General features: G+C 38.5%; 1 protein-coding gene across 3 annotated transcripts in view; it reads right to left on the reverse strand.

Annotated features, from left to right (window-relative positions):
* Positions 1-21,927, reverse strand: part of TTC28 (tetratricopeptide repeat domain 28) — a 387,004-nt gene extending 365,077 nt beyond the window's left edge. For 2 of the 3 annotated variants that reach the window (XM_059677127.1, XM_059677126.1), the window contains exons 1-2: positions 21,718-21,927; positions 11,737-12,015 (exon numbers count right to left, since the gene is read on the reverse strand). In XM_059677127.1, coding sequence (XP_059533110.1) covers positions 11,737-12,015; positions 21,718-21,813 — 375 coding nt within the window. In that variant the 5' untranslated portion in view covers positions 21,814-21,927. The remainder of the gene's footprint in view (positions 1-11,736; positions 12,016-21,717) is intronic. The other variant, XM_059677128.1, reaches the window with a different exon arrangement.
* Positions 21,928-22,388: the final 461 nt, after the last annotated feature.

Consider the following 22,388-nt stretch of genomic DNA (forward strand, 5'->3'; position numbering starts at 1 on the left):
CTCAGTAATTACAGTGTATAGTTTTAAATACAAATTTATGTCTCTAATTCATACCTCTAAAACTCCAGACATATATTTCACTGCCTACTCAATATTTCATTTGGATGTCTTTTAGGTATTTCAAATTGGATGTCTTTTAGGTATCTCAAACTTAACAGGTCCAAAACTGAATTCCTGATCTTCCCAATATAATTCCAACTATACATAACCTTCTCCATCTCAGTTGATGGCAAAATCTACCCTTCAAGTTGCTCAGGCAAAATACCTTGAAATCATCCTTTACTTCCTCCAAACTGTCAGAAAATATTGTTGGCACTATTTCAAAATGTATCCAGAACCTGAATATATATCACTACTCCACACCACCACCATCATTTCTCACATGGATTACTGCAATGGCCTCCTAACAGGTCTCTGTGCTCTTACTCTTACCCCACCACAGTTCAATCTCAGCACAGCAGCCAAGGTAATCTTCTTAAAAGGGAAGTTAGATTAAAATATCTTTGCTCAAAACCCTCTAATGCAATGGTTCTCAACCTTCCTAATGCCGCGACCCTTTAATACAGTTCCTCATGTTGTGGTGACCCCCAATTTCATTGTTACAAATTGAACATAATTAAGGCATAGTGATTAATCACAAAAACAATATGTAATTATAGATGTATTTTCAGATGGTTTTAGGCGACCCCTGTGAAAGGGTCATTCGACCCCCAAAGGGTTTGCGACCCATAGGTTGAGAACCGCTGCTCTAATGGCTCCACATTTCCCAAGTAAAAACCAGAGTTCTTATAATAGCTTACAATGATCTACATGATCTGGTCTCCCTAATATTCTATTACTTTCCTCAATGACATTTTTTTGGTTTATAGATGTATCTAAAGTGGCTCCAACATAATCCAGCATGAGTGATATTGCATGAAAGAACCAAAACTCATAAGACAGTGACCTATTAGTGGCTAAGGAATTATAATGGACTACAACTACTAAAAACCTTAAAGCCCTATTCCTTTTTGTTCAATCTAGCCTAACACGTATGTTATAAAACCTACTGGCCCTACTGACAAGCCTTGCAAATGACAGCTTCAAGCTATTGTTCCTAAGACAATAAAAAAATGAATCTTATCCAAAAGGGACCATAACCCACTGCAAATTTTTGTCTGTACATACTATTGAGAGTATACTAATCACTTGCAGGTAAAACCAAGTTTAGAATAATTATAACCTTAGAAAGTAGAATTAAAGTTCAAAGCTTCAAAGTGATTTTGATGAATTTGTGAAATGGTATATGAAAAAAAGACCCTTAATGTCTAACCTGTCAGCATCTATATCTTTGTCACAGAAGACTAACACCAGGTTTAAGTGTCCATTGGTGCTTTCCGGAAGCTCTGAACCCAGTATTCCCAATCAGAATTTCCTAAAATTTCACTAATACGATGCATTATATAAAACAACCCCCAAACACCCTCTACAGCAGAAAACCTCTGTAAGTGGCATCTTTCTGTTTCTACACTAAGTGTTTTTATTTAAAATATCTCAAGGCTACACAAATCCAGCATTAGTATACAATATTTGTTGAGCACTTACTATATGCCAGGCACCAAACTGGGCCTAGAGCACTTAAGTGAACAAGACAAAGTCCCTGCCCTCGAGAAGCTCACAATCTAGGGATACAGACAAAACTAACCGTCAGCTATAACACAGTGTGACAAGTCAGTACTAGTGTAGGGATAAGGGTTGGGTATTATGGGAGCACGCAGAGGGGCCCCCAAAAAGAACCTATAAATGTCCAACTGCTTCACTATTAAAAATATTTAAAATTTCCACACTTTAGAAACTCTGTTGCTAGTATGTTAATATTTTTTTAAAAAAACCTTAAGGAAAAATGGGATGCAGGGTAAAATATTAAGAATAGTACTTTTTGATGGCGACTTATCTAGTTTCTGTGAAGATGGCTAACCCTAACTCTCTGAAGTAAAACTCTTTAATTAGATAATGAAACATGAAGCTCTCTAAGACCTGGGAAAAAATTGCCATAAATTGAGAATCACTGAAGCAGCAAGCCACTGTGAGAATTTAAGTGTATCTTATCGCATAGTAATTTCAGCAAAAACAAAGGCTGAAACTCATTGCCAAAATAAATTTAAAGTAAGATTCAATTTATTAATTTTCCAATCTATTCATTACTTTTAGAAAAAAATCTACAACATAGCATAGGGTAGTATAATACAATATAATGTGAGGTACCCCTATATACATATATAACAATTCCTAAATATCACTGCACTCCAAGATCTGAAATAGATAGAACCCTTTCTTTGAAGAAGAAAAATTCTTAAACACAAGAGAACACAATACTATGTGAAAAGGAAAGTTAAAATATCTGTTCAAACCTTCAGTATTTCATAGGTGAGAAGGGAAGTGTCTGCATGTCAAATCAAGTCACTAAGCACTAACAGACTTGCACTGCTATTTAATAAGCTTGCCAAAGTACACAATCTTCTTGGTATACTACTGCCCCCTGGGGGTTACAGTATATTACTACTCTTCTGAAAATCACTGGTGTAGATAGAAAATACAGATATTATTTTCTACTAAAAACACAATGCAAAAAAAAATTCAAAAAGGACTAACAGTAGGCCTTTCCTAAATAATGTATCTTAAAAAGTGTCATATTTGTTTCTATCTGAATAATCAAGGACAAACTATATAATAAAACTTAATTATAGAAAGTGGTTGTTAATATGATTAAGAACATTAGGACTATATGGCATTTTGCATTGTCAAAGCACTTAGCCAACATTAAATAATTAATCTTTACAGCATTCTTGAGGTCAATTTAACCACTATCTTTTTAGAGAAAAGTAAACAGCAAGGTTACATGAAGTATTAGAAATTCAAGAACTAGTCAGTAACTAATCAGCAAAGTGCCGCAGAATGGTTTCATGTGAAATAGGAAGCATTAATACATTAATTCATCTCTAATACCCCATGACCTACCTCTAAGAGAAATTAGTTACTCTTTCATCTGTGGCCCCATAGGATTTTATACATCCCTCTGTAAGACTAGACATTTTGTATTATAGTTATTTAACTACCCGTCTCTGTGGCTAAACTCTACCTCCACAGGACTTGGCACAGTGTCTAGCACAAAGCAAGACATAACAATGAACCATTCAGTCATTGGTCCACCTATTAAGCATTTACTACAAGTAAGGCGGGGTTCTGAGCACAGGGGATACAGCGGTGAAAAAGAAAGCCCAGATCTTCCCCCTCTTCTCATGGAGCATACACTCTAGGAGGCTAAGCACATGACCAACAACAACAAAAAAGAACACTAAAATACAAAACTATCAGGGAGAAAGAAAAGCCACAGACAAAATTAAAATAGGGCAATGTGACTACAGATGGTTAAGTACTTACATTACATTCGGCAGTGATATTTAAGCTGATACTTGAATGCAAGAAAGAACCCACCATAACTATATGTGGAAAAGACAATTAGACAATTCCAGGGGGCAAATACAAAAGGCCCAAAGTGGACAAGAAAAGCAAGTAATTGAGGAACAGGAGGGAAAAAAAAAAAAACTGGGTAGAGTACTGTGAGTGAGTGAGTGATAAAAGATGAAACAAAGAGGCAGGCAGGGGCCAGATCAGGGTTCTCTTGGACCATGATAAGAATTTTACTCCAGGTGAGATGGGAAGTTAGCTAAGATTACATAATAAGTATTTGCCGATTTGAATTGCTATATTTGCATAGTAGGTAGTACTAAAAGGAAAATTAATATTGAGAAAGGAAAATTACTCTGCTATTGGTTTGGGAACCTTTCTGTTTTAATTAAATTCTTTTTAGTGAAGTTATTTTATAATTAAATCTTCAGACTAAAATATAAAATAGAAATGTCTGCTAACATTTTAATAGAAGTTAGAATAATTAGATTTTGACAGTCATTATTGGAAGAAACTGAAGAGCTCCTGCATAAACCACTGCATATTATATATGACTATAATAGGACCTTATGCTAATCACTTATTAATTTCACAAAGCCTAAGGTATCTCCTGATACATACAGCTCACGATGAGTGCCAGACAGACATGTGGAGAAGAGGTTCCTGAATAAAAGTATGGAAATGTCATTAAATATAATAAATCTTTTCATATTACCGGAGAGACCAGAATGAAAAAAAGTGACAGATTTAAAAGCAAAAATACTTCTCACCATATAATCTAAGCAAAATACAGCAATAACCTAAAACTTAAGGGCAGGTTTTGTATTTCGCCTGAGATGATGCAGGTGCTGCAGAAACCTCCAAGCTAATAGCAAGCTATAACACCAAGATTCAGTTAATTTAACCCAGCAAATAATCATTGCAGAGAAATTATTATCATTTGCTCATTCTAGGAGCAAGTTTCTGAACATCTGATGTATTAAACTTTGTATTCTCTACCATTTTAATGGTTTTTTTAATAATAAAATTAAAATGTTTTAAAATTTTTATTGGTTTTGAGGGAAGGGGGTGGAGAGAGAAGCATCAATTTGTTGTTCCACTTGTTTATGCATTCACAGGTTGCTTTTTATATGTGCCCTGACCTGAGAACAAACCTGCTACTTTGGCATATCAGAACGATGCTCTAACCAACTAAGCCAGGGGTGGGCAAACTTTTTGACTCGAGGGCCACAATGGGTTCTTAAACTGGACCGGAGTTGCCGGAACAAAAGCATGGATGGAGTGTTTGTGTGAACTAATATAAATTCAAAGTAAACACCATTACATAAAAGGGTACAGTCTTTTTTTTTTTTTAGTTGTATTCATTTCAAACGGGCCGGATCCAGCCGGCGGGCCGTAGTTTGCCCACGGCTGAACTAAGCCATTGGTCAGGGCTTAAAACAAAAAAATTTAATAACAGATTTTAAAACCCATACGAGTTCCATCTTAGCTAATTTTAAGTGTACAGTTCAGTAGTGTTAAGTTTATTTACATTGTTGTGCAACGGGTCTCCAGGACTTTTACATCCTGCAAAACTGAAATTCTATACCTATTGAACAACTCCCTGTTTCCCCCGTGCCTTAACAGCTACCATTCTACTTTTTTCTGTCATTCTGTTTTTTTAACAGATATTACATTTTTTCTGTCACTCCCTGTTTTTTAACAGATAATATAGTATTACACCAGTCCCTATACAAGAAACTATATATATGTATATAAACACATATGTCCATATATACATATATACATAAATACATATATATGCTTTTGAGTTGGTATTTTAGTTAGTTTGGGGGGGGTTTTGTTTAAATAATTTCATCCTTAACCAAAAGGTGGATAGTAGAAGGGACCAAGCCTTGCCTCCAATATGTAGTAAAAAACACAGAATAAGTGAGAATTATATTATAGTACACACTACACTATTTCCAATCCACCATGCATACTAACAAAATTATTATAAATAAACAGGGTTACTGGCCAGTAGCAGAAGAGCAACTAACCAATATGACATGACCTATTTATATGGAAAAATATATGGTACATAGAAAGAATAAATATTGGACTCACTTTGAAAATAGCTTAATAAATAATAAAATTCTCATATTTTAGCCTTTATATTTTACAAGAAATTTCCACATACAACAATTCATTAAGTCAAGTTACAAACCATCCAGGGCTGCTTTCTTCATCTGTAAAAGACATCATAAAAATGCCTACCATGCTGACTTCAAAGGGTAGAAACAAGAAAAAAAGTGAAGTAATAAATGTAAACACAATTTGAAAGTTGCAAATACTTCTACATATATGTAAATTGTCTAAAGATAAATCCAAACAACTGTAGTACTTATAACTAAGGAATAATCCACACAGTGTCCTGCATACAATTACTATTTACTAAACATTCATCAAATAATTTATAGTTTCCTGAATATGATGAGACAGCAGAAATCCTCTACACATTTGGCACATAGAAAATGAATGCTCTTAAATCTGCTACTGGTGAGATCAAAGTTAAAAGGAGGTCAAAATATAAATCTACATGCTACATATAACAAGAACAAAAGGGACTGGATTATGGGTATATTTATTTGTGATACAGAGCAGAAAATCTTTAGGAAAATATACTAGATAAGTAACTTTTTCCAAAGTTAATTTCCCTTTGAATTAGTGATTTGGTAGACTGCAAAACCATCAGTGAAACGCTTCTTCAATGAAAAGTACAAGGGCATAAGCACAGGCGAGATTCCACACAGGACAAATTAATGCTAAAACCAAGAACAGAGCTACTTCTCTGTGACACTAGTTACAGAGCTATGTGGGATTTACATGAAGAATCCTACATCTCAATCTTTAAAAGGTAAGTTGTATCAAATTTGAGAATATAATTTTAAAAAGCCATATACAGTCCCTTAGCTCCATCTCTAAATTGTATAATTTCGCCTATAGTTGCTTATACAAATCAAATGTAAGAGGGTTTTATTATCTAGTAGGCAAAGCATTCTCAAATTCTGAACCTTTGGTAATGAGTTCTTTATAATCACTTTTTTAATTCCTCCCCCATTTGAAAGAAATCCTTTGTTTATGACACTATTTGCTAAGCTTCTATAATCATCTTGGCACTATGACTCATAAATCTGCACCCAAGTTGATCTGATTCTAATGGGATCCACAAAATCAATCAAAAGTAATTCAGTCCATAAAGTGTCCAGATTGCGGGGTGCTGGGGGGGGGTGCGGGGGGGGGGGGACTAGTGCTGTGAAAATTAGAAGGTTGTTGTTTAAGATTTTAATATAGTTCTATTACATATAAAGGTCCTACTTCAATTAAATACTAACCCAAAAATCAAAAACCACTTGTTCTCTAGGTGTCTTTGGAGCCAAAGTAATAAACTCTCTTTCAGAATATATCAAGTTGGAAATTATCCAACTAATTTCAATTCTTTCAGTAATAAGAAAATACAAGTAATCAATTATAATACTTCCACTCTTCTTTTCAACAAATATTCATTGAAAGCCTACAGTGTGCCAAGCACTTACTAGCTTGATAACTCAACATAGCTTACAACAGCCACAGAATCTTCATATAAAAATGATAGTATAATTAAATTTTCTTAGCCTTTTTGAACATAAAATTATGTTCAAGGCATATACCTCAATTACTTAAATATAATAAAATTTGATGTGGAGTATGTTAAAGTAAATGTAGGGAACAGAACCAGGGAAGCACTTAACATTCTTTTCCCTTATAATATTTATCATTATACTTGAAAATTTTTAATCTCTTAAGAAATGTACAGCTATTTACCCAACCCATCAAACTACTGAAAGCCATATAATGTAGCAGTCTTAATGATAAGTTAAACACAAGAGGGCGCACAAGGCTGGGAAATTAATAAAACCAAAGGCAAGTTGCATTTTACTAAATTTGCAGCTCTTAATGCATGGTCACATGGATTTATAAAGGATTCTTCATGCATGTACTCTGGGTTAATTGCACTGAAAATATTTCCCTTTCTCAGTACTTTCCAGAAACCAAATCACTGCTTCTCAGATAATACAAATTATTTATTCAAACTGACTTTACATCTAAATTTAATATTTCATCATTAAGAAAAATTATGACTTTTAATCAGAATTTTATGCCACCTTTTAATCTAACTTCTCCTTGAAAAACTTCTATTTAAATGCTAACCAACTTTTAGGAGCATTTGATATCTTATTCCCTAGCATATCTCATCAGTTTGGTTCAAATAAACTCTTATTAAAATTCTCCAAAAAATAAAATAAGTAAGTAAATGCTAGCCAACTTCTGAAATTTCTCTTTTCAAATATCATTAAAACATTCATTAAGTGATTATAATTACAATAAACTTACTTGCAGGAAATCTCCAACTTTTTGAAAATGACAAATCTGTATCATAATATCAGCTATTTAATTCTCAAGCAGTAAATATTCTGTCTACAATTATCTATTCCAAGAATGGCAACCAATCCCAAATGGTAGGTTATGACTTCATTAGTTCACTTCCTTATGAAATAATAAACTACCTCAGGAGTTTATGTAGGTGAGATAATTGGATTAAGATTACAAAGCCTATAGGCAGAAGCAAAATCCAAAATAATTCCAGAGCATATTCTGCCTACCTCAAGATTCACAGCAGAATATAATCTACACACACACAGTTCTAGGTATGTAGCGCTATTCAGTTTTATATATACATAGTCCTAATGCTGACTGTGACACATGAAATTACTCCGGATGTCAACAATTTCACACTGTATCTAACTTCTACAAAGAAGAGGTTCATCACATGAGGACCTGGCATTGTAGACAAAAGCACAAAAATATTACTTATCCCTTATATATCCTATATAATTCCTATATAATAAAAGCCTAATATGCAAATTGTCCCCCCAGACGGTGGTTCAACTGGGAGTTGGACTGAAGACCTGGAGTTCGACCACTCGCTATGACGTGCACTGACCACCAGGGGGCAGCACGGAACATGGCAGGCATCAGCAATGCGCTGCGATCTCACAGGCTACCTGGGGGTGGGGGTGATGGGTACAGAGGTGCGGTGTGAATGCAGGGTGTCCCCCGCTCACTCTCACTCCCCCTGCTATTCTCCCCCGGGATGCCAGGGCTTGCACACTGGAGAAGCCCCCGCACTCAGGTGCCAGGTGCCTGCGAGGAGCCCGCCTGGCTTCCCGCTGGGTGGCCCAGACGCCCACGCTGCGCCCCGGCTCACGGTGTCCTGCCACGCTCACTGCATCTCCGCATGGGGACTCGAGCAACATGACTCAGGCCAAGGGGTTGCGCAGGGGCCCGGGGGCCCAGGTGCTGCCCAGGGCCCAGAGGTCAGCTGGGACCTGTCCTTCCATGCCAGATGCTTGCACTTCAAACACCAGCCAGGCCTAGGGACCACACCCATGCACAAATTTTGTGCACCAGGCCCCTAGTTATGATACAAGAACAAAAGAGAGATGAACCGACTGCTAGGATCAAGAGAGTCAAGCACAAAGTCCGTATTAATAGCAGTGAGCTACAGGTTAGGGAGTATGGATAAAGACTGACAGTCCAGAACAAAAGATAAGGGATATATTATTTTAGTGATCAAAACTCAAAGCCCAAACTAAGGAACTAACAATCAAGAACCCAAGAGTGGTAAAAATCCAGTCAATTAAATAAGTTATTTGTAATGTGAGCAGGTGGTATTGACCATATACTACAATCTATCTAGCTGAACAGACTCCTAATATACTTCTTGCCAAGTACTTCTGGACCAGAAAGGGGAAAGTGCCTATAAAGGATATCACAGGGACAATCCTTGAAATATGAATAGAATCGTCAATTAAATAGCAGTATCGTATCAATGCTAATGTCTTAAATTTAATGGTTATACTGTGGATATATATCAGAGTATTCTCAATACATACTGAAGGATTTATGGGTGATGGGACATCATGTCTGCACTTTCTCTCAAATGATTCCAAAAATAACAATTTATTTAATGTGGAGTACATTATAAGCCAAATATGGTAAAATATTCACTATTGGAGGCATCTAGATGTAGGATATTCAGGAGTCCTTTGAAATAATCTCACAACTTTTCTATATGTTTCACATTATTTCAAAATTAAAAATAGACCAGCCGGCATAGCTCAGTGGTTGAGGGCTCGATCCCAGTGAGGGGTGTGCAGGTGGCAGCCAATCAATGATTCTCTCTCATCACTGATGTTTCTATCTCTCCTCTCCCTTCTTCTTTGAAATCAATAAAAATATGTATTTAAAAAAATTTTAAATAGCCCTGGCTGGGTGGCTCAGTTGGTTGGAGCATCCTCCTATACACCAAAGGTTGTGAGTTTGATTTCTGGTCAGGGTACATACCTAAGTTGTGGGTTCGATCCTCAGTCAGGGCTCATACAGGAGGCAACGGATTAATGTTTCTCTCACATCAATGTTTCGCTCTCTCTCTCCTCCCCCTTCTTCTCTCTTTAAAATCAATAAAAAGAAGAATGTTCCAATTTTGGTAGTAGTAATACTTCAACTTCCAAAAAAAGATTAATTTTATTTAGGTATACTTGTCATATTAAATAAGATGTTCCTATCTTCCTCTCCTTCTCCCTTCCTCTCTGAAATCAATAAAAATATATTTTTTAAAATAATAAAACAAATTCTCAATTTTTCAAAGTTTAAATCAATGCACTAAATAGTTTAATATTTTTGCATTCCTTATACATTTATAATCTGCAGTTAGAACGTTTTTAATGTTTTGACAAAAACTTTTAAAAGTCACAGAACAATCAAAACTTTTCCAAAGATCACACTGGAAGATTTTTTTCAGCTTGCAGCCATTTCTAATTGTACTGTAATACCATGCAAAGTAAGGACTGCCTTTACATGCTATTCCCATTATACTATATCTCACTAAACATATGAAAGGAGGTTTTAATGTGGGATATTTGAGAGAAATGTTAGATTCCTTCCAGAAATGATTAAAAAGTAGACTGAAGCTGTTGAGGAATTCAGCTAACAATAAACAAGAACTTCTAAACCATCAGGGTGATATGTTTAGGGTCTGTGAAATCTACAACCTTAGAAGACTTCAAAAAGAAAATGCAGTTACATCTCCTCATTTTCTCATTGATTTTGACCAGGGGTGGGGAACGTCTGGCCCACGGGCCATATAAAGCCCATGAAATCCTTTGGTCTGGCCCTGCCAAGGCATTAGAGCTGAGTTAATTAAATATTTGACCAAATACAGCAGGCTAATTTTTAAGTTGATAAATTTGTATGGCCCTCAATTGGTGTTACAAATATCCAAATGACCCCGGGCAGAAAAAAGGTTCCCCACACGATTTAGACGCTGATTTTTTAAGTGGCCAGCAATTGTAGGACTATAAAATAAGTAGAAGACAAACTTTCTTTTTTTTTTTTTTCATGGTATAGTATCATTTTTTTAAATTCTTTATTGTTGAAAGTATCACACCATTGACTTCTCCCAGCCCGCTCCCAACCCTCCAGCACAGACCTTCATAGAAGACAAACTTTCAAGGAATTTTCAAGCTAGTTTAAGACTCAGATATATTCAAGTGACATATTTACATAACAATATAAATAATTAAGTGAAATTAGCAATAGAAATGTTTTATTATATTCATAGCTCAACGTTCCAGGAAAGCTTCCAGGAAAAGGTTAAGGGTTGACCCTGGCTGATGTTTAACAGTGGTTAGAGCTTTGGCCCATGCAACCAAGGGTCTTGGATTTGATTCCCAGACAAGGGCATATAGCTAGGTTGCAGGCTCAGGAGGCAGCCAATCAATGTATGTGTCTCTCTCATCTATCTCTCTCTCTCTCTCCCTCTCCCCTCCCCCTCTCCCCCTCTCTCCCTCTCTCTCTGTCTCTCTGTCTCTCTCTCCCCCCCTCCCTCCCTCCCTTCCATTCTTCTCTAAAAAAAAAGAAAATCAATGGAAAAAATATCCTCCCATGGGGGGGGGGGGGGGGGTGGAGTTGAACTGGACCTACTTAGCCCAATAATATTGGGAGCAAAGGAGAAAATTCCAATCACAGAGGTTGGCATAAATAAGAAGAAAGACGAAAAAGGAAAAGACTAGACCAACAAAATCAGGTTTTTCAGCAAAGCAGCAAGGTATAAAGGGGGAAATGTAACCAATTGTGCACTCTTGAATATTCGGCCAATTGGCAACATGGAATAACAGAAGATTCTATGAAAGTAAATAAAATTTCTACCTTAGGCCATTTGGGATTGAGAAGCCGAGCTTTGATTGCATCGTCCAGGGCCTTGTCATACTGCTGGATTTTCATATATGCTGCAGATCTATTGCTGTATAAGATGCAATTCTGAGGGTCAACAGCCAGAGCTTCATTGTATAAAACAATAGCTGTGTGGAAATCTCCATCATGACAGGCCTGGTTACTCTGACGAACTTTCTCAACAAATTCAGCTTTGCTCAGCACTGGACCATCAGGACTTCTCTGGCCAATAGTCTTAGCACCAAAGAGAGGAATCTACAAACAAAGAAACTTTGTGAGACAAAGCTCTGATAATCCGGAAGGGTTCCTTGTCTGAACAACATGAGAACATGAACGTTCTCCATGGACTAATCCAGGGGTGGGCAAACTTTTTGACTCAAGGGCCACAATGGGTTCTTAAACTGGACCGGAGGGCCGGAACAAAAGCATGGATGGAGTGTTTGTGTGAACTAATATAAATTCAAAGTAAACATCATTACATAAAAGGGCACGGTCTTTTTTTTTTTAGTTTTATTCATTTCAAACAGGCCGGATCCAGCCTGTGGGCCGTACTTTGCCCACGGCTGGTCTAATCTATAAGATAGTTAACTTTGTGCCCTGAAAGACAATAAGCTTTCCAAGAAGCAGCCAACATAGTGCCTTCTGTAGCGTCCCTTTCAACACATATATATATATGTGTGTGTGTGTGTGTGTGTGTGTGTGTGTGTGTGTGTGTGTGTACATATACATATAGTATACACGTATATGCATATATTTATAAACTTACATATTTATACTTACATATGTATATATTTTTTGATAGAATGAATGAGTGCAAGAGTACTCAAGCTTTTCCTTGGCAATTTAAAGTTATACTAAAGAGCCCAAGCTGGTGTTGCTCGAAGGTTAAAGCATTAGCCAGAGCACCAAAAGGGGTCACGTGACGGGTTCCATTCCAGGTAAAGGACACATACCTGGATTACAGGTTTGATCTTTGGCCAGTTGGGCATGTGTGAAAAGCAACCAATCAATGTCTCTCTCTCTCACATCAGTTTCTCTCTCTCTCTCTCTCCCCCACTCCCTCCCTAAAAGGCAATGGAAAAAAATATACTCAGGTGAGGATTAACATACATACATACATAAAGTCATACTAAGGGAAAGATAAAAATATAAACCTACCCCTAGCTGGTTTGGCTCAGTGGAGAGAGCATCGGCCTGTGGACTAAAGGGTCCTGGATTCAATTCCAGTCAAGGGCACATGCTCAGGTTGTGGGCTCAACCCCCAGAAGGGGGGATGCAGGAGGCAGCCGGTCAATGATTCTCTCTCATCATTGATGTTTCCATCTCTTTCCCTCTCCCTTCCTCTCTGATATCAATAAAAATATATTTAAAAAATAAAAATAAAAAAAGATGGCTGCACTTAGGAAAATAATGAAAGAAACAAGATCCAAGTATTAACTATGCTAAGTTATCTTTGAATATAAGATTATGGATTATTTTTATTTTGTTACAGTTTTCTTTCTCTTTTCCAAATATTAGGAAATGAGCATATGTTTTAAAATAAAAATAAAATTTTAGCCCTAACCGGTTTGGCTCAGTGGATAGTGTGTCAGCCTGCAGACTGAAAGGTCCCAGGTTCAATTCCGGTCAAGGGCATGTACCTTGGTTGCGGGCACATCCCCAGAAGAAGGTGTGCAGGAGGCAGCTGATCAATGTCTCTCTCTCATCGATGTTTCTAACTCTCTATCCTTCTCTCTCCCTCTCGGTAAAAAATCAATAAAATATATTTTAAAAAAATAAAATTTTAATGTACCAATGAATCTTTTTAGATTGGCAAATTTGGTAACTGTAATTGGCTACTACCATGGAATTTCTAAGAGAAACACCAGTTTTGGAGATCACTAAAAAGAAAAAAATATCTGCTAGAAATTATATCTTGGCAATTTAAGACCTTATTTTGATGTTGACTTTTCCAACTCACTAAGTTTTCTATGACTTTATACAGTGACCTTAAAACCGAAGGGAGTGACTCAGTCAAATGTTATTCATTTTTAAAACATGAAAATTATGAACTGCATTAGAGTCCTAACAGAAGAAACTTAAGACAGCAGTAACAAGAGACAGTTTGCATGTCTAAGCAGGCTTACCCTAACTGAAATTAAAACAAAAAGTGTAATTTTCTTCCCCATGTCTTCCTTTAATATTAAGTCCAGGCCCTCAATTCAAAAGCAGACAGATCTAATATGTAATACACCACCCTGTACAAAAGTAACAGATTCCTCACAGAGATATTTGCATTAAAGAGAACAAATTCGACAGAGTGGAGAAAGAAAGGCAGAGCTAATCTCCCACATAGGCAACCACTATTTTTCCTCTGCTTACAGGGATATCATATCCTAGATGTCTAGGACAATGTATAGGGCTATAAAGTAGTTCAAAGACAATGAAAGGTAAAAACTTCATGGAATCAGATAACCCAGAAAGGTACACTGCATTCCAGACAAACTAGTTTTCCATTGAAGATACCCAGTAATCTTTTCCCAAGTCCATTTCAAGTATTTTACAATTTTTCCCAACAGTCCCAAAGTGGAGGGAAAAGAAACTATCTTTTATTGAAATAAATATGATCAAAAGAAGCCTGTCATGAGATAATTAGAAAGAACGCTACAGAAAAACACACTCAATCCAGCAGGAACCTAGAAATTCATAATTAGAGAAAATATAATATTCTGTGCATTCACATCGGTCAGAGAGAGTGAAATCTAGGTCAAAGCACAGAAGTACAGAATTCTGAACTTCAGTCACCAATACTTCTACAAAACCTACACTTTAATCCAATGTAAGAGTCATGGTTGGCAAAAATGATCCTTGATAACCAGACAAGTGTTCGTGAGACTTAAAACAGGGTTATAGTTTAACTCCTCCTTTCACTCCTCAACCAAGGATATTTTTCCATTGATTTTTAGAGAGAGTGGGAAAGGGAAAGAAAGAAATATTGATGTCAGAGAAACACATTGATTGGTTGCCTCTTGCACCCGCCTCTGGGGGAGGGGGGGAGTGGGGAGGAACCTGCAACTGAGGTACATGCCCTTGACCAGAATCAAACCTGGGACCTCTTAGTCCAAAGCCGGACGCTCTATTCACTGAACTAACCAGCCAGGGCAAAAAAGGAACAACTTTCTATTACTTCTACTGACTCTGGTGGTGATAAAATAACTGTATATACCTTTCTGAAGTCATAAGACTATACACTTTAAAATTGGTAAATTTTAGACCTAGCAGGTTTGGCTCTGTGGATAGAGCGTCGGCCTGGGACTGAAGGGTCCCAGTTCGATTCCCGTCAAGAGCACATGCTCAGCTGGGGGCTCAATCCCCAGTAGGGGGCAGGCAGGAGGCAGCCAATCAATGATTCTCATTGATGTTTCTATCGCTCAATCCCTTTCCCTTACTCTCTGAAATCAATAAAACTATATATTTTTTTAATGGGTAAATTTTACGGTAGGTAAATTTTACCTAAATAAAGATTATTTCAAGTAAAATAAAAATTAAAGATATTTTGTGCAGTTTTATCTTATTTGAGTTAAAATGTCTGTATGTATTTCTGTGAATGTGTCTACCTATTGTTAGAAAGATGCACAGAAAAAGTTCCAGGGGAAACTTTTGAAAGTAGCAATCTCTGTATGAGTAAGGTTATGGGGTTTGGTTTTGTTTCTGCTTGTCTTATATTTTCTAGTTTTATACAATACACACATTCACCTTTCATGATTATAAAATGGAGTTTTGTTAAAATAAAGATCAACTTTGATTTTAAAGTTTCTTATAGAAATTTCTGTGAGTTACCAATCTGTGGTTTTACAGGTTATACTTTTTTTTTCCAATTACAGTATAAATTTAATTGTAGTTGTGATTTTGGAGGTAAGGTGTTATTGATAAAATAGTATTTCCAGTGTAAATAATTATTTTCTTTGATTCATAGTGAACACACATTCAATGAACACAATACATGCATTCATATTTGGGTTAAATTGTGTCTCTGACTTCTTCCCATACAAAATAGCAATCTACCCTACCTACAAAAACACTATTAAGTCTAAGTTCAAACATCAACCTTTGTCTCTAACAGAACTTTTTTTTTTTAATAGCAACCATCCAAAAGAAACAATGGTAATCATCAATTTTTATTTTAAAAAATATTGCTTCTGCTTTCAGAAGAAATAAGTAGTGAAAGAACAGGATAACATATAAGAATTTTGGGATTAAAAACAAACAGCTTTGAGTTATACTTATTATTTTTAATAATAATTACGAATACATTGTCAGACACCCTATAAGCAGCTTAGATTTAGCAAGCTGTTACAATGCAACAGTGTGGAGCGAGAGAGGTTTTCATTATTCCTCAAGCACTCAGAGTCTTCTTGGGTCACAGAAAAGTGATAGGGACAGGAAGAGGTTTGAGGTTTTTGTTTGTGGTTTTTATCTTTGTGGTTTTTGGGTTTTTTCAATGTATGTGTGGGTCTGTGGTTTTAGGTTTGTTTGTTTTAGGGAGGGTTTTGGTTATTTTTGTTTTGGTTTGGTGCTTTGTTTGCTTTTTTGTTTTTTGGCATGCTTTTAAATGCAGTTCATTAACACAAGAAGATAAACAACAAATACCAAATCCCTACCGCATGCAAGTCATTGTTCTGAATACCTACTGACATTCTCTTATTTGTCAATTATATGGGATAGGTATTACTATCCGATTACATATATGAGAACACTAAGATGTATAACAGTTAAAATTTGTCAAAACACATACAAACTAGTAGGAAGCAGAGCCAAACTTGGAGATGTGAACCTAAATCTGCATCCATACTTAAGCTTTCAAAGACCATTCCTCATTATTTTAGGGAAAGATTTGAAACAGAAAATTGGATCAGTCTATCATTAAATGATGAAGTTAAAAGATATATCCCAAACTAAATTGTATTTCTTTCATACATTTCTTTCAATAAACTAGTGATGAACAATGAACAATACAAAATTAAATTTTTTAAAAGTCCATGTACAACAGCATCAAACAATAAAATACTTAGAAATAAGTTTTTGAAAGAAGTGCAAAAAAAAAAAGAAAGTGCAAGAGTTGGGACTGGAAAACTACAAAACATCACTAAAAGAACAGATTAGGCCCTGGCTGGGTAGCTCAGTTGGTTGGAGCATCATCCCTATGGACCAAGGTACAGGTTGAATTCCCAGTAAGGGCACACAAAAGAGTCAACCAATGAATGCATGAATGGATAGAAGAATAAAAATTGATGTTTCTTTCTCTCTCAATCTCTCTCTCTCTCATCAATAATTTTTTTAAAGGACAGATTAAACAATGCCTATAAAATCCCAAGTGTTTTTTGGTAGAAACTGATAAACTGATCTTAAAACCCAGGGACTCAGAAAAGCCAAAACAGTCTTGAAAAAGAACAAAATTACAGAACTTACACTTGATTTCAAAATCTTTTAAAAAGCTACTGTAATCAAACATTACAGAGCTGGCATGAGAATGAATAACAGAATAGAATGGAGAGTCCAGAAATAAACATAACATATAGACAGTTATTTTCAATAAGGGTGCAAAGACCATTCAGTGAGATCGTTTTAGGGTTTTGTTTTTTTTTCAATATATATTGCTGGGACAACTGGATTACCATATGCAAAAGAATGAATCTGGACCACTACCTTACACAAAAATTAACTCAAAGTGGATCGACAACCTAAGCATAAGGGCTAAGAACTTAGAATTGTTAGAAGAAAGCATCGGGGTAAACCTTCATGATCTTTGATTTGACAACGGATTCTAAGATATGACACCAAAAGCATAAGGAACAAAAGAAAAAATAGATAAATGGACTTCATGGCAAAACTTCTTTTGCAACAAAGAACATTATCAAAAAAGTAAAAAGACAACCTACAAAATGGGAGAAAACATTTGCGAATCATTTATCTGATTAGGACTTAGTATCCAGAATATTTTAAAAATTTCTACAACTCAATAACAAAAAAGACAAGTAACTCAATTTAAAAAATGGACTCCTGCCCTGACCAGTTTGGCTCAGCAGATAGAGCGTCGGCCTGCGGACTCAAGGGTCCCAGGTTCGATTCCGGTCAAGGGCATGTAATTTGGTTGCAGGCACATCCCCAGTGGGGAGTGTGCAGGAGGCAGCTGATCCATGTTTCTCTTTCATCAATGTTTCTAAGTCTCTATTCCTCTCCCTTCCTCTCTGTAAAAAAAATAAATAAATAAATAAGTGTGTGTGTGTGTGTGTGTGTGTGTATTTTTTTTTTAAATGGACTCCCTTGCCCTAGCCGATTTGTCTCAGTGGATAGAGCGTCAGCCTGCGGACTGAAGGGTCCTGAGTTTGATTCCAGTCAAGGTCACCTGCCTGGGTTGCAGGCTTGATCCCCAAAAGGGGGTGTGCAGGAGGTAGCCAATCAATGATTCTCATCATTGATGTTTCTATCTTTCTCTCCCTCTCTGAAATCAATTAAAAAATATATGGGTTTTTTTTTTAAATGGACTCCCCTCCCTGCATCCCACTTCCCTAGCCGGTTTAGCTCAGTGGATAGAGTGTTGGCCTCAGAGCAAAGGGTCCTGGGTTTGATTCTGGTCAAGGCAACGAACCTCGGTTGCAGGCTCCTCTCCAGGGTGCAGGAGGCAACCAATTAATGTCTCTCTCTCACACACACATTGATGTTTCTCTCTGTCTTTCCCCTCTCTCTTCCACTCTCTCTAAAAATTAATGGGAAAATATCCTCAGGTGAGGATTTAAAAAAAAAAAAAAAAGGGACTCCCAGCCCAAAGAAATGGACAGGGATTTGAATAGACATTTCTCCAAAGAAATACATAAGTGGCCAATAAGCACAAAAAATTATGCTTAGCATCATTAGTCATCAGGGAAATGCAAATCAAAGTTGCAATGAGATGCCATTTTACACCTACTAGGTTAGCTAAAGTTAAAAAGACAGAAAATAACAAGTATTGGCAAGAATGTAGAGTAACTGAAACCCTCACACATTGCTAGTGGGAATGTAAAATGATGCAGTGCCTTAAAAAAAAAAGTTTGCCAGCTCCTCAAATGGTTAAAATAGAGTTATCATGTGACCCACCAATTGGGATATACCCAAGAGAAATTAAAACATATGTCCACACTAAAACTTATACATAAATGTTTATAGCAGCATTATTCATATAGGCCCTCTGTATCCAGGGGTTCCATATCCGAGATTGAAAATGTTCAGATAAAAAAGTTACATTGTTGCTAATGTGTACCATGTAGTTACACATCTAGGATGCTTGCCTCTGAACATATACAGACTTTATTTTTCTTGTCATTATTTCCTAAACAACACAGTGTAACAATTATTTATGTAGCATTTACATTGTGTTAGACATTATAAGTAATCTAGAGACGATTTAATGTATACAGGAGGATGTGCATAGGTTATATGCAAATACTATACCATTTTATATAAGGGACTTGAGCATGTGGGGGTGGTTCTGGAACCAATCTCCCACAGATACCAAAAGGCAAGTATAACCAAAAAGTAGAAAAAATCCACATGTCTATCAACAGATGAATAGATAGATAAAATGTGGTATATCCTTTTAACAAAATATTATTCGGCAATAAAAAGGAACAGAGTGCTGATACACGTTACACAGCCTCAAAAAAAAAAAAAACTGTGCTAAGTAAAAGAAGCCCGTCACAAAATAAACATATTATAAGTTACACTATGTGAAATGTCCACATTAGTTAAATTCAGAGACAGAAAGTAGGTTAGTTACTGCCAGAGGCTGAGAGAAAGGCAAGGAATGTTAATGGGTACAGGATTTCTTTGTGGGGCGATGAAAATGCTCTCGAAGTAGGTAATGGTGATGGTGGACACACAGTGAGTATACCATAAACCAGGGATTGTACAATAAGAGATAATCTTAGTGTAAGTGAATTACATCTCAAGAAAGCTAGGTTTATTTAAAGACACTTTTTTTAATGTCAGTCATGGGGATGTGATGTACAGCATGATAAGTATACTTAATAGTACTGTATTATATGTAAGGTAGTTAAGAATATATCTTAAAAGTTCTCAACACAGGAAAAAAATATGTAACTATGTGTGGTGACGTTTACTAGACTTATTGTGGTGATCTTTTTGTAATATATACAAATATCAAATTATTATGTTGTACACCTGAAACTAATGTTATCTTCAATTTTATCTCAATTTGAAAAATAACATCCAAAGAAACTACAAAAATGCCACACTGAGGCAATAAAGCACCTAATTTTCAATACTATTCAGATACAATCTCAACTCCCAAAGTCTTGTCATCCTATACATTCATATTTTGTCAGTGAACAAAAAAGAAACTAGTAACATGAAATCAACTATTGAAATTTTTAAAAACATGAAAAAAAAACCAGCCCCTGAACTATCAAATCACCTTCACTCAAACAATCCTATTTTAGCATTGACTCTGAACTGAACATAAGTCTCAATTTCAAAATAGCACACACAGAGGACAAATACTCAGAGGTTTGAGCAAATTTCCAACTGTTCTGAATAAACAGCAATTCAGATTTGCTTTGATGAAAATGTAAATATTTACCTGCCTCAAAGAAAACAAAATCCTTATAAGCCTAGTGTTCCCAAATGATGGAGAGAAAGAACCATGCTTTTTTTTTTACTATTATTCAGAATTTTGTTTCAAAATTAATGTTAACCTAGCTAGGGTATTCATAGTTGATGGCTTATACTGAGCAATGTATACCCTGCTTTGCCTACAACCTATACTAAAAACAAGGCATTATAAACAGTCACAAAAGTTACGTTTGTAACTTTGTCTCAAAATGTCTCGAGAACTATTTTGGAAACTCCCTGAGTCCTTTAGTCTTGCTACAAATATTTACAGACCATCCACCGTGTGCCAGGCACTGCACCGGGTACCAGGATGCCACGGTGACCCATCAACAGAACGGGTCTCTCTGGCCACAGGAAGGCAGTGCTTGTCAAATTAGCCTGATGATGACACTTGTTTAAAAGTCAAAATCTGCCCTGGCTGGCTCGGCTCAGTGGATGGCGTGTTGGCCTGTGGACTGAAGGGTCCCGGGTTCGATTCCGGTCAGGGGCACATGCCTGGGTTGGGGGCTCGATACCCAGTAGGGGTTTTGCAGGAGGCAGCCGATCCATGATTCTCATCATTGATGTTTTTCTCTCTCTCTCTCCCCCTCTCTCTTCCTCTCTGAAATCAATATATTTTTTTAAAAAGCCAAAATCTGCTCATATGCTTTGGAGAGTCCGCGGGCCCGGGGTGAGTCGCGACGCCCGTATTTTCATCACGAGCCCCTATCTCCCCCCGCCCCCGCGGTTCTGAGAACCCAAACTCAGGGCCATCCCACCCCATCCAGCAAGATGCCACACCTCCAAAGTCCATTTCGCTCAGCATCCCTCACCCGAACCGACATCCCAAACACACCACGAAGCGGGGGTGGAAGGGAAGCATCCCCGGGTCACTTTGTACCGAGACTTGCTTCCTTCCTGGGACGGACAGCTCACTCCCGGAGCTCCCACCCGGGCCGGGCTGCACCTGAGCCTCCCGCGGCTGCGCGGACACCTGTCTCCCAGCGGCTGCCGTCCACCTCTCCGGCGGGCTTAGTCTAGGGGCCCGCCGCCGCGCAAGAACGGAGGAAAGGCGGAGACGCCGCGCGCATTAGGCGCCGACTGTATACCGCGCCCCCAAGCCCGGCGCGCGCGCACCTCCTCCCGCGAAAACGGAGGCGGACAAGCGACAGGCCAGTCCCCGCCGCCCGCGGGTGCAAGGCGGGGCTCGAACCCGTCCGGCGGGCCGGGTTCCGCCTCGCGGGCGCTCGTCCGCCGCCGAGGCCCGGCCGGGCTCCCACCGACGGAGTTTCACAAAGAAAGTCTCCCGGCCCGCGCCCCTCACGCACTCACCGGCGCCGGCGGCGACTCCGGCTCCCGCCGCCTCCGGCTCCGCGCCGGAGTCGGCCCCGGGGTTGGCTCGAGCGCCGGCGGCGGCGACTGCTCCATCCCCACGGGGCCCGGGCCGCGTCCGCCTCGAGCTAACGGTCCCGCCAGCTAGGAGCGCGCGCCGGCTCCGCGTGCCATGTTCCCGCCGTGCCGCGCGCCGCCGCGGCAACCCCCCACCGCCCCTCGCCGCGCACGCGCACGCGCGCCGCCGCGAAGCCCACCGCCGCGCACGCGCGCACGCGCCGCGCCCCCTCCCCGCGAGCCCCGCCTCGCGCCCTCCGAGCCGGCCGCTGTTCCCGGCGTCGCGCCCACCCCCTCCGCACCCGTCCGGCCCCTCTGGAGCGTTCGCCGTTCTGGGTTCAGCGCCGCCGCCTGCCGCGCAGCCGACCACCCCAGGCCCGATTCCTAGGCTCCTTCCCGGCGCGGCTCCTTCTGCTTCACCCGTTGCACAGGGCGTGGGGCGAGGCTCTGGACCAGGAAGGGACTTACCCCCTCGAAGTGCCGGCGAAGGATGCCTCTAGGATGACATCCCGGCGTGGAAGTGGACAAGCACGTGCGCGAGCAAGCCCTGGATTCTGGGAGAGCCAGGCTCCATGGGACCCCGAGTTACAGTCCCGCATCCCCACTAACCCTTT

The sequence above is a fragment of the Myotis daubentonii genome, chromosome 19 (assembly GCF_963259705.1).
Source record: "Myotis daubentonii chromosome 19, mMyoDau2.1, whole genome shotgun sequence".
NCBI lineage: Eukaryota > Metazoa > Chordata > Mammalia > Chiroptera > Vespertilionidae > Myotis > Myotis daubentonii.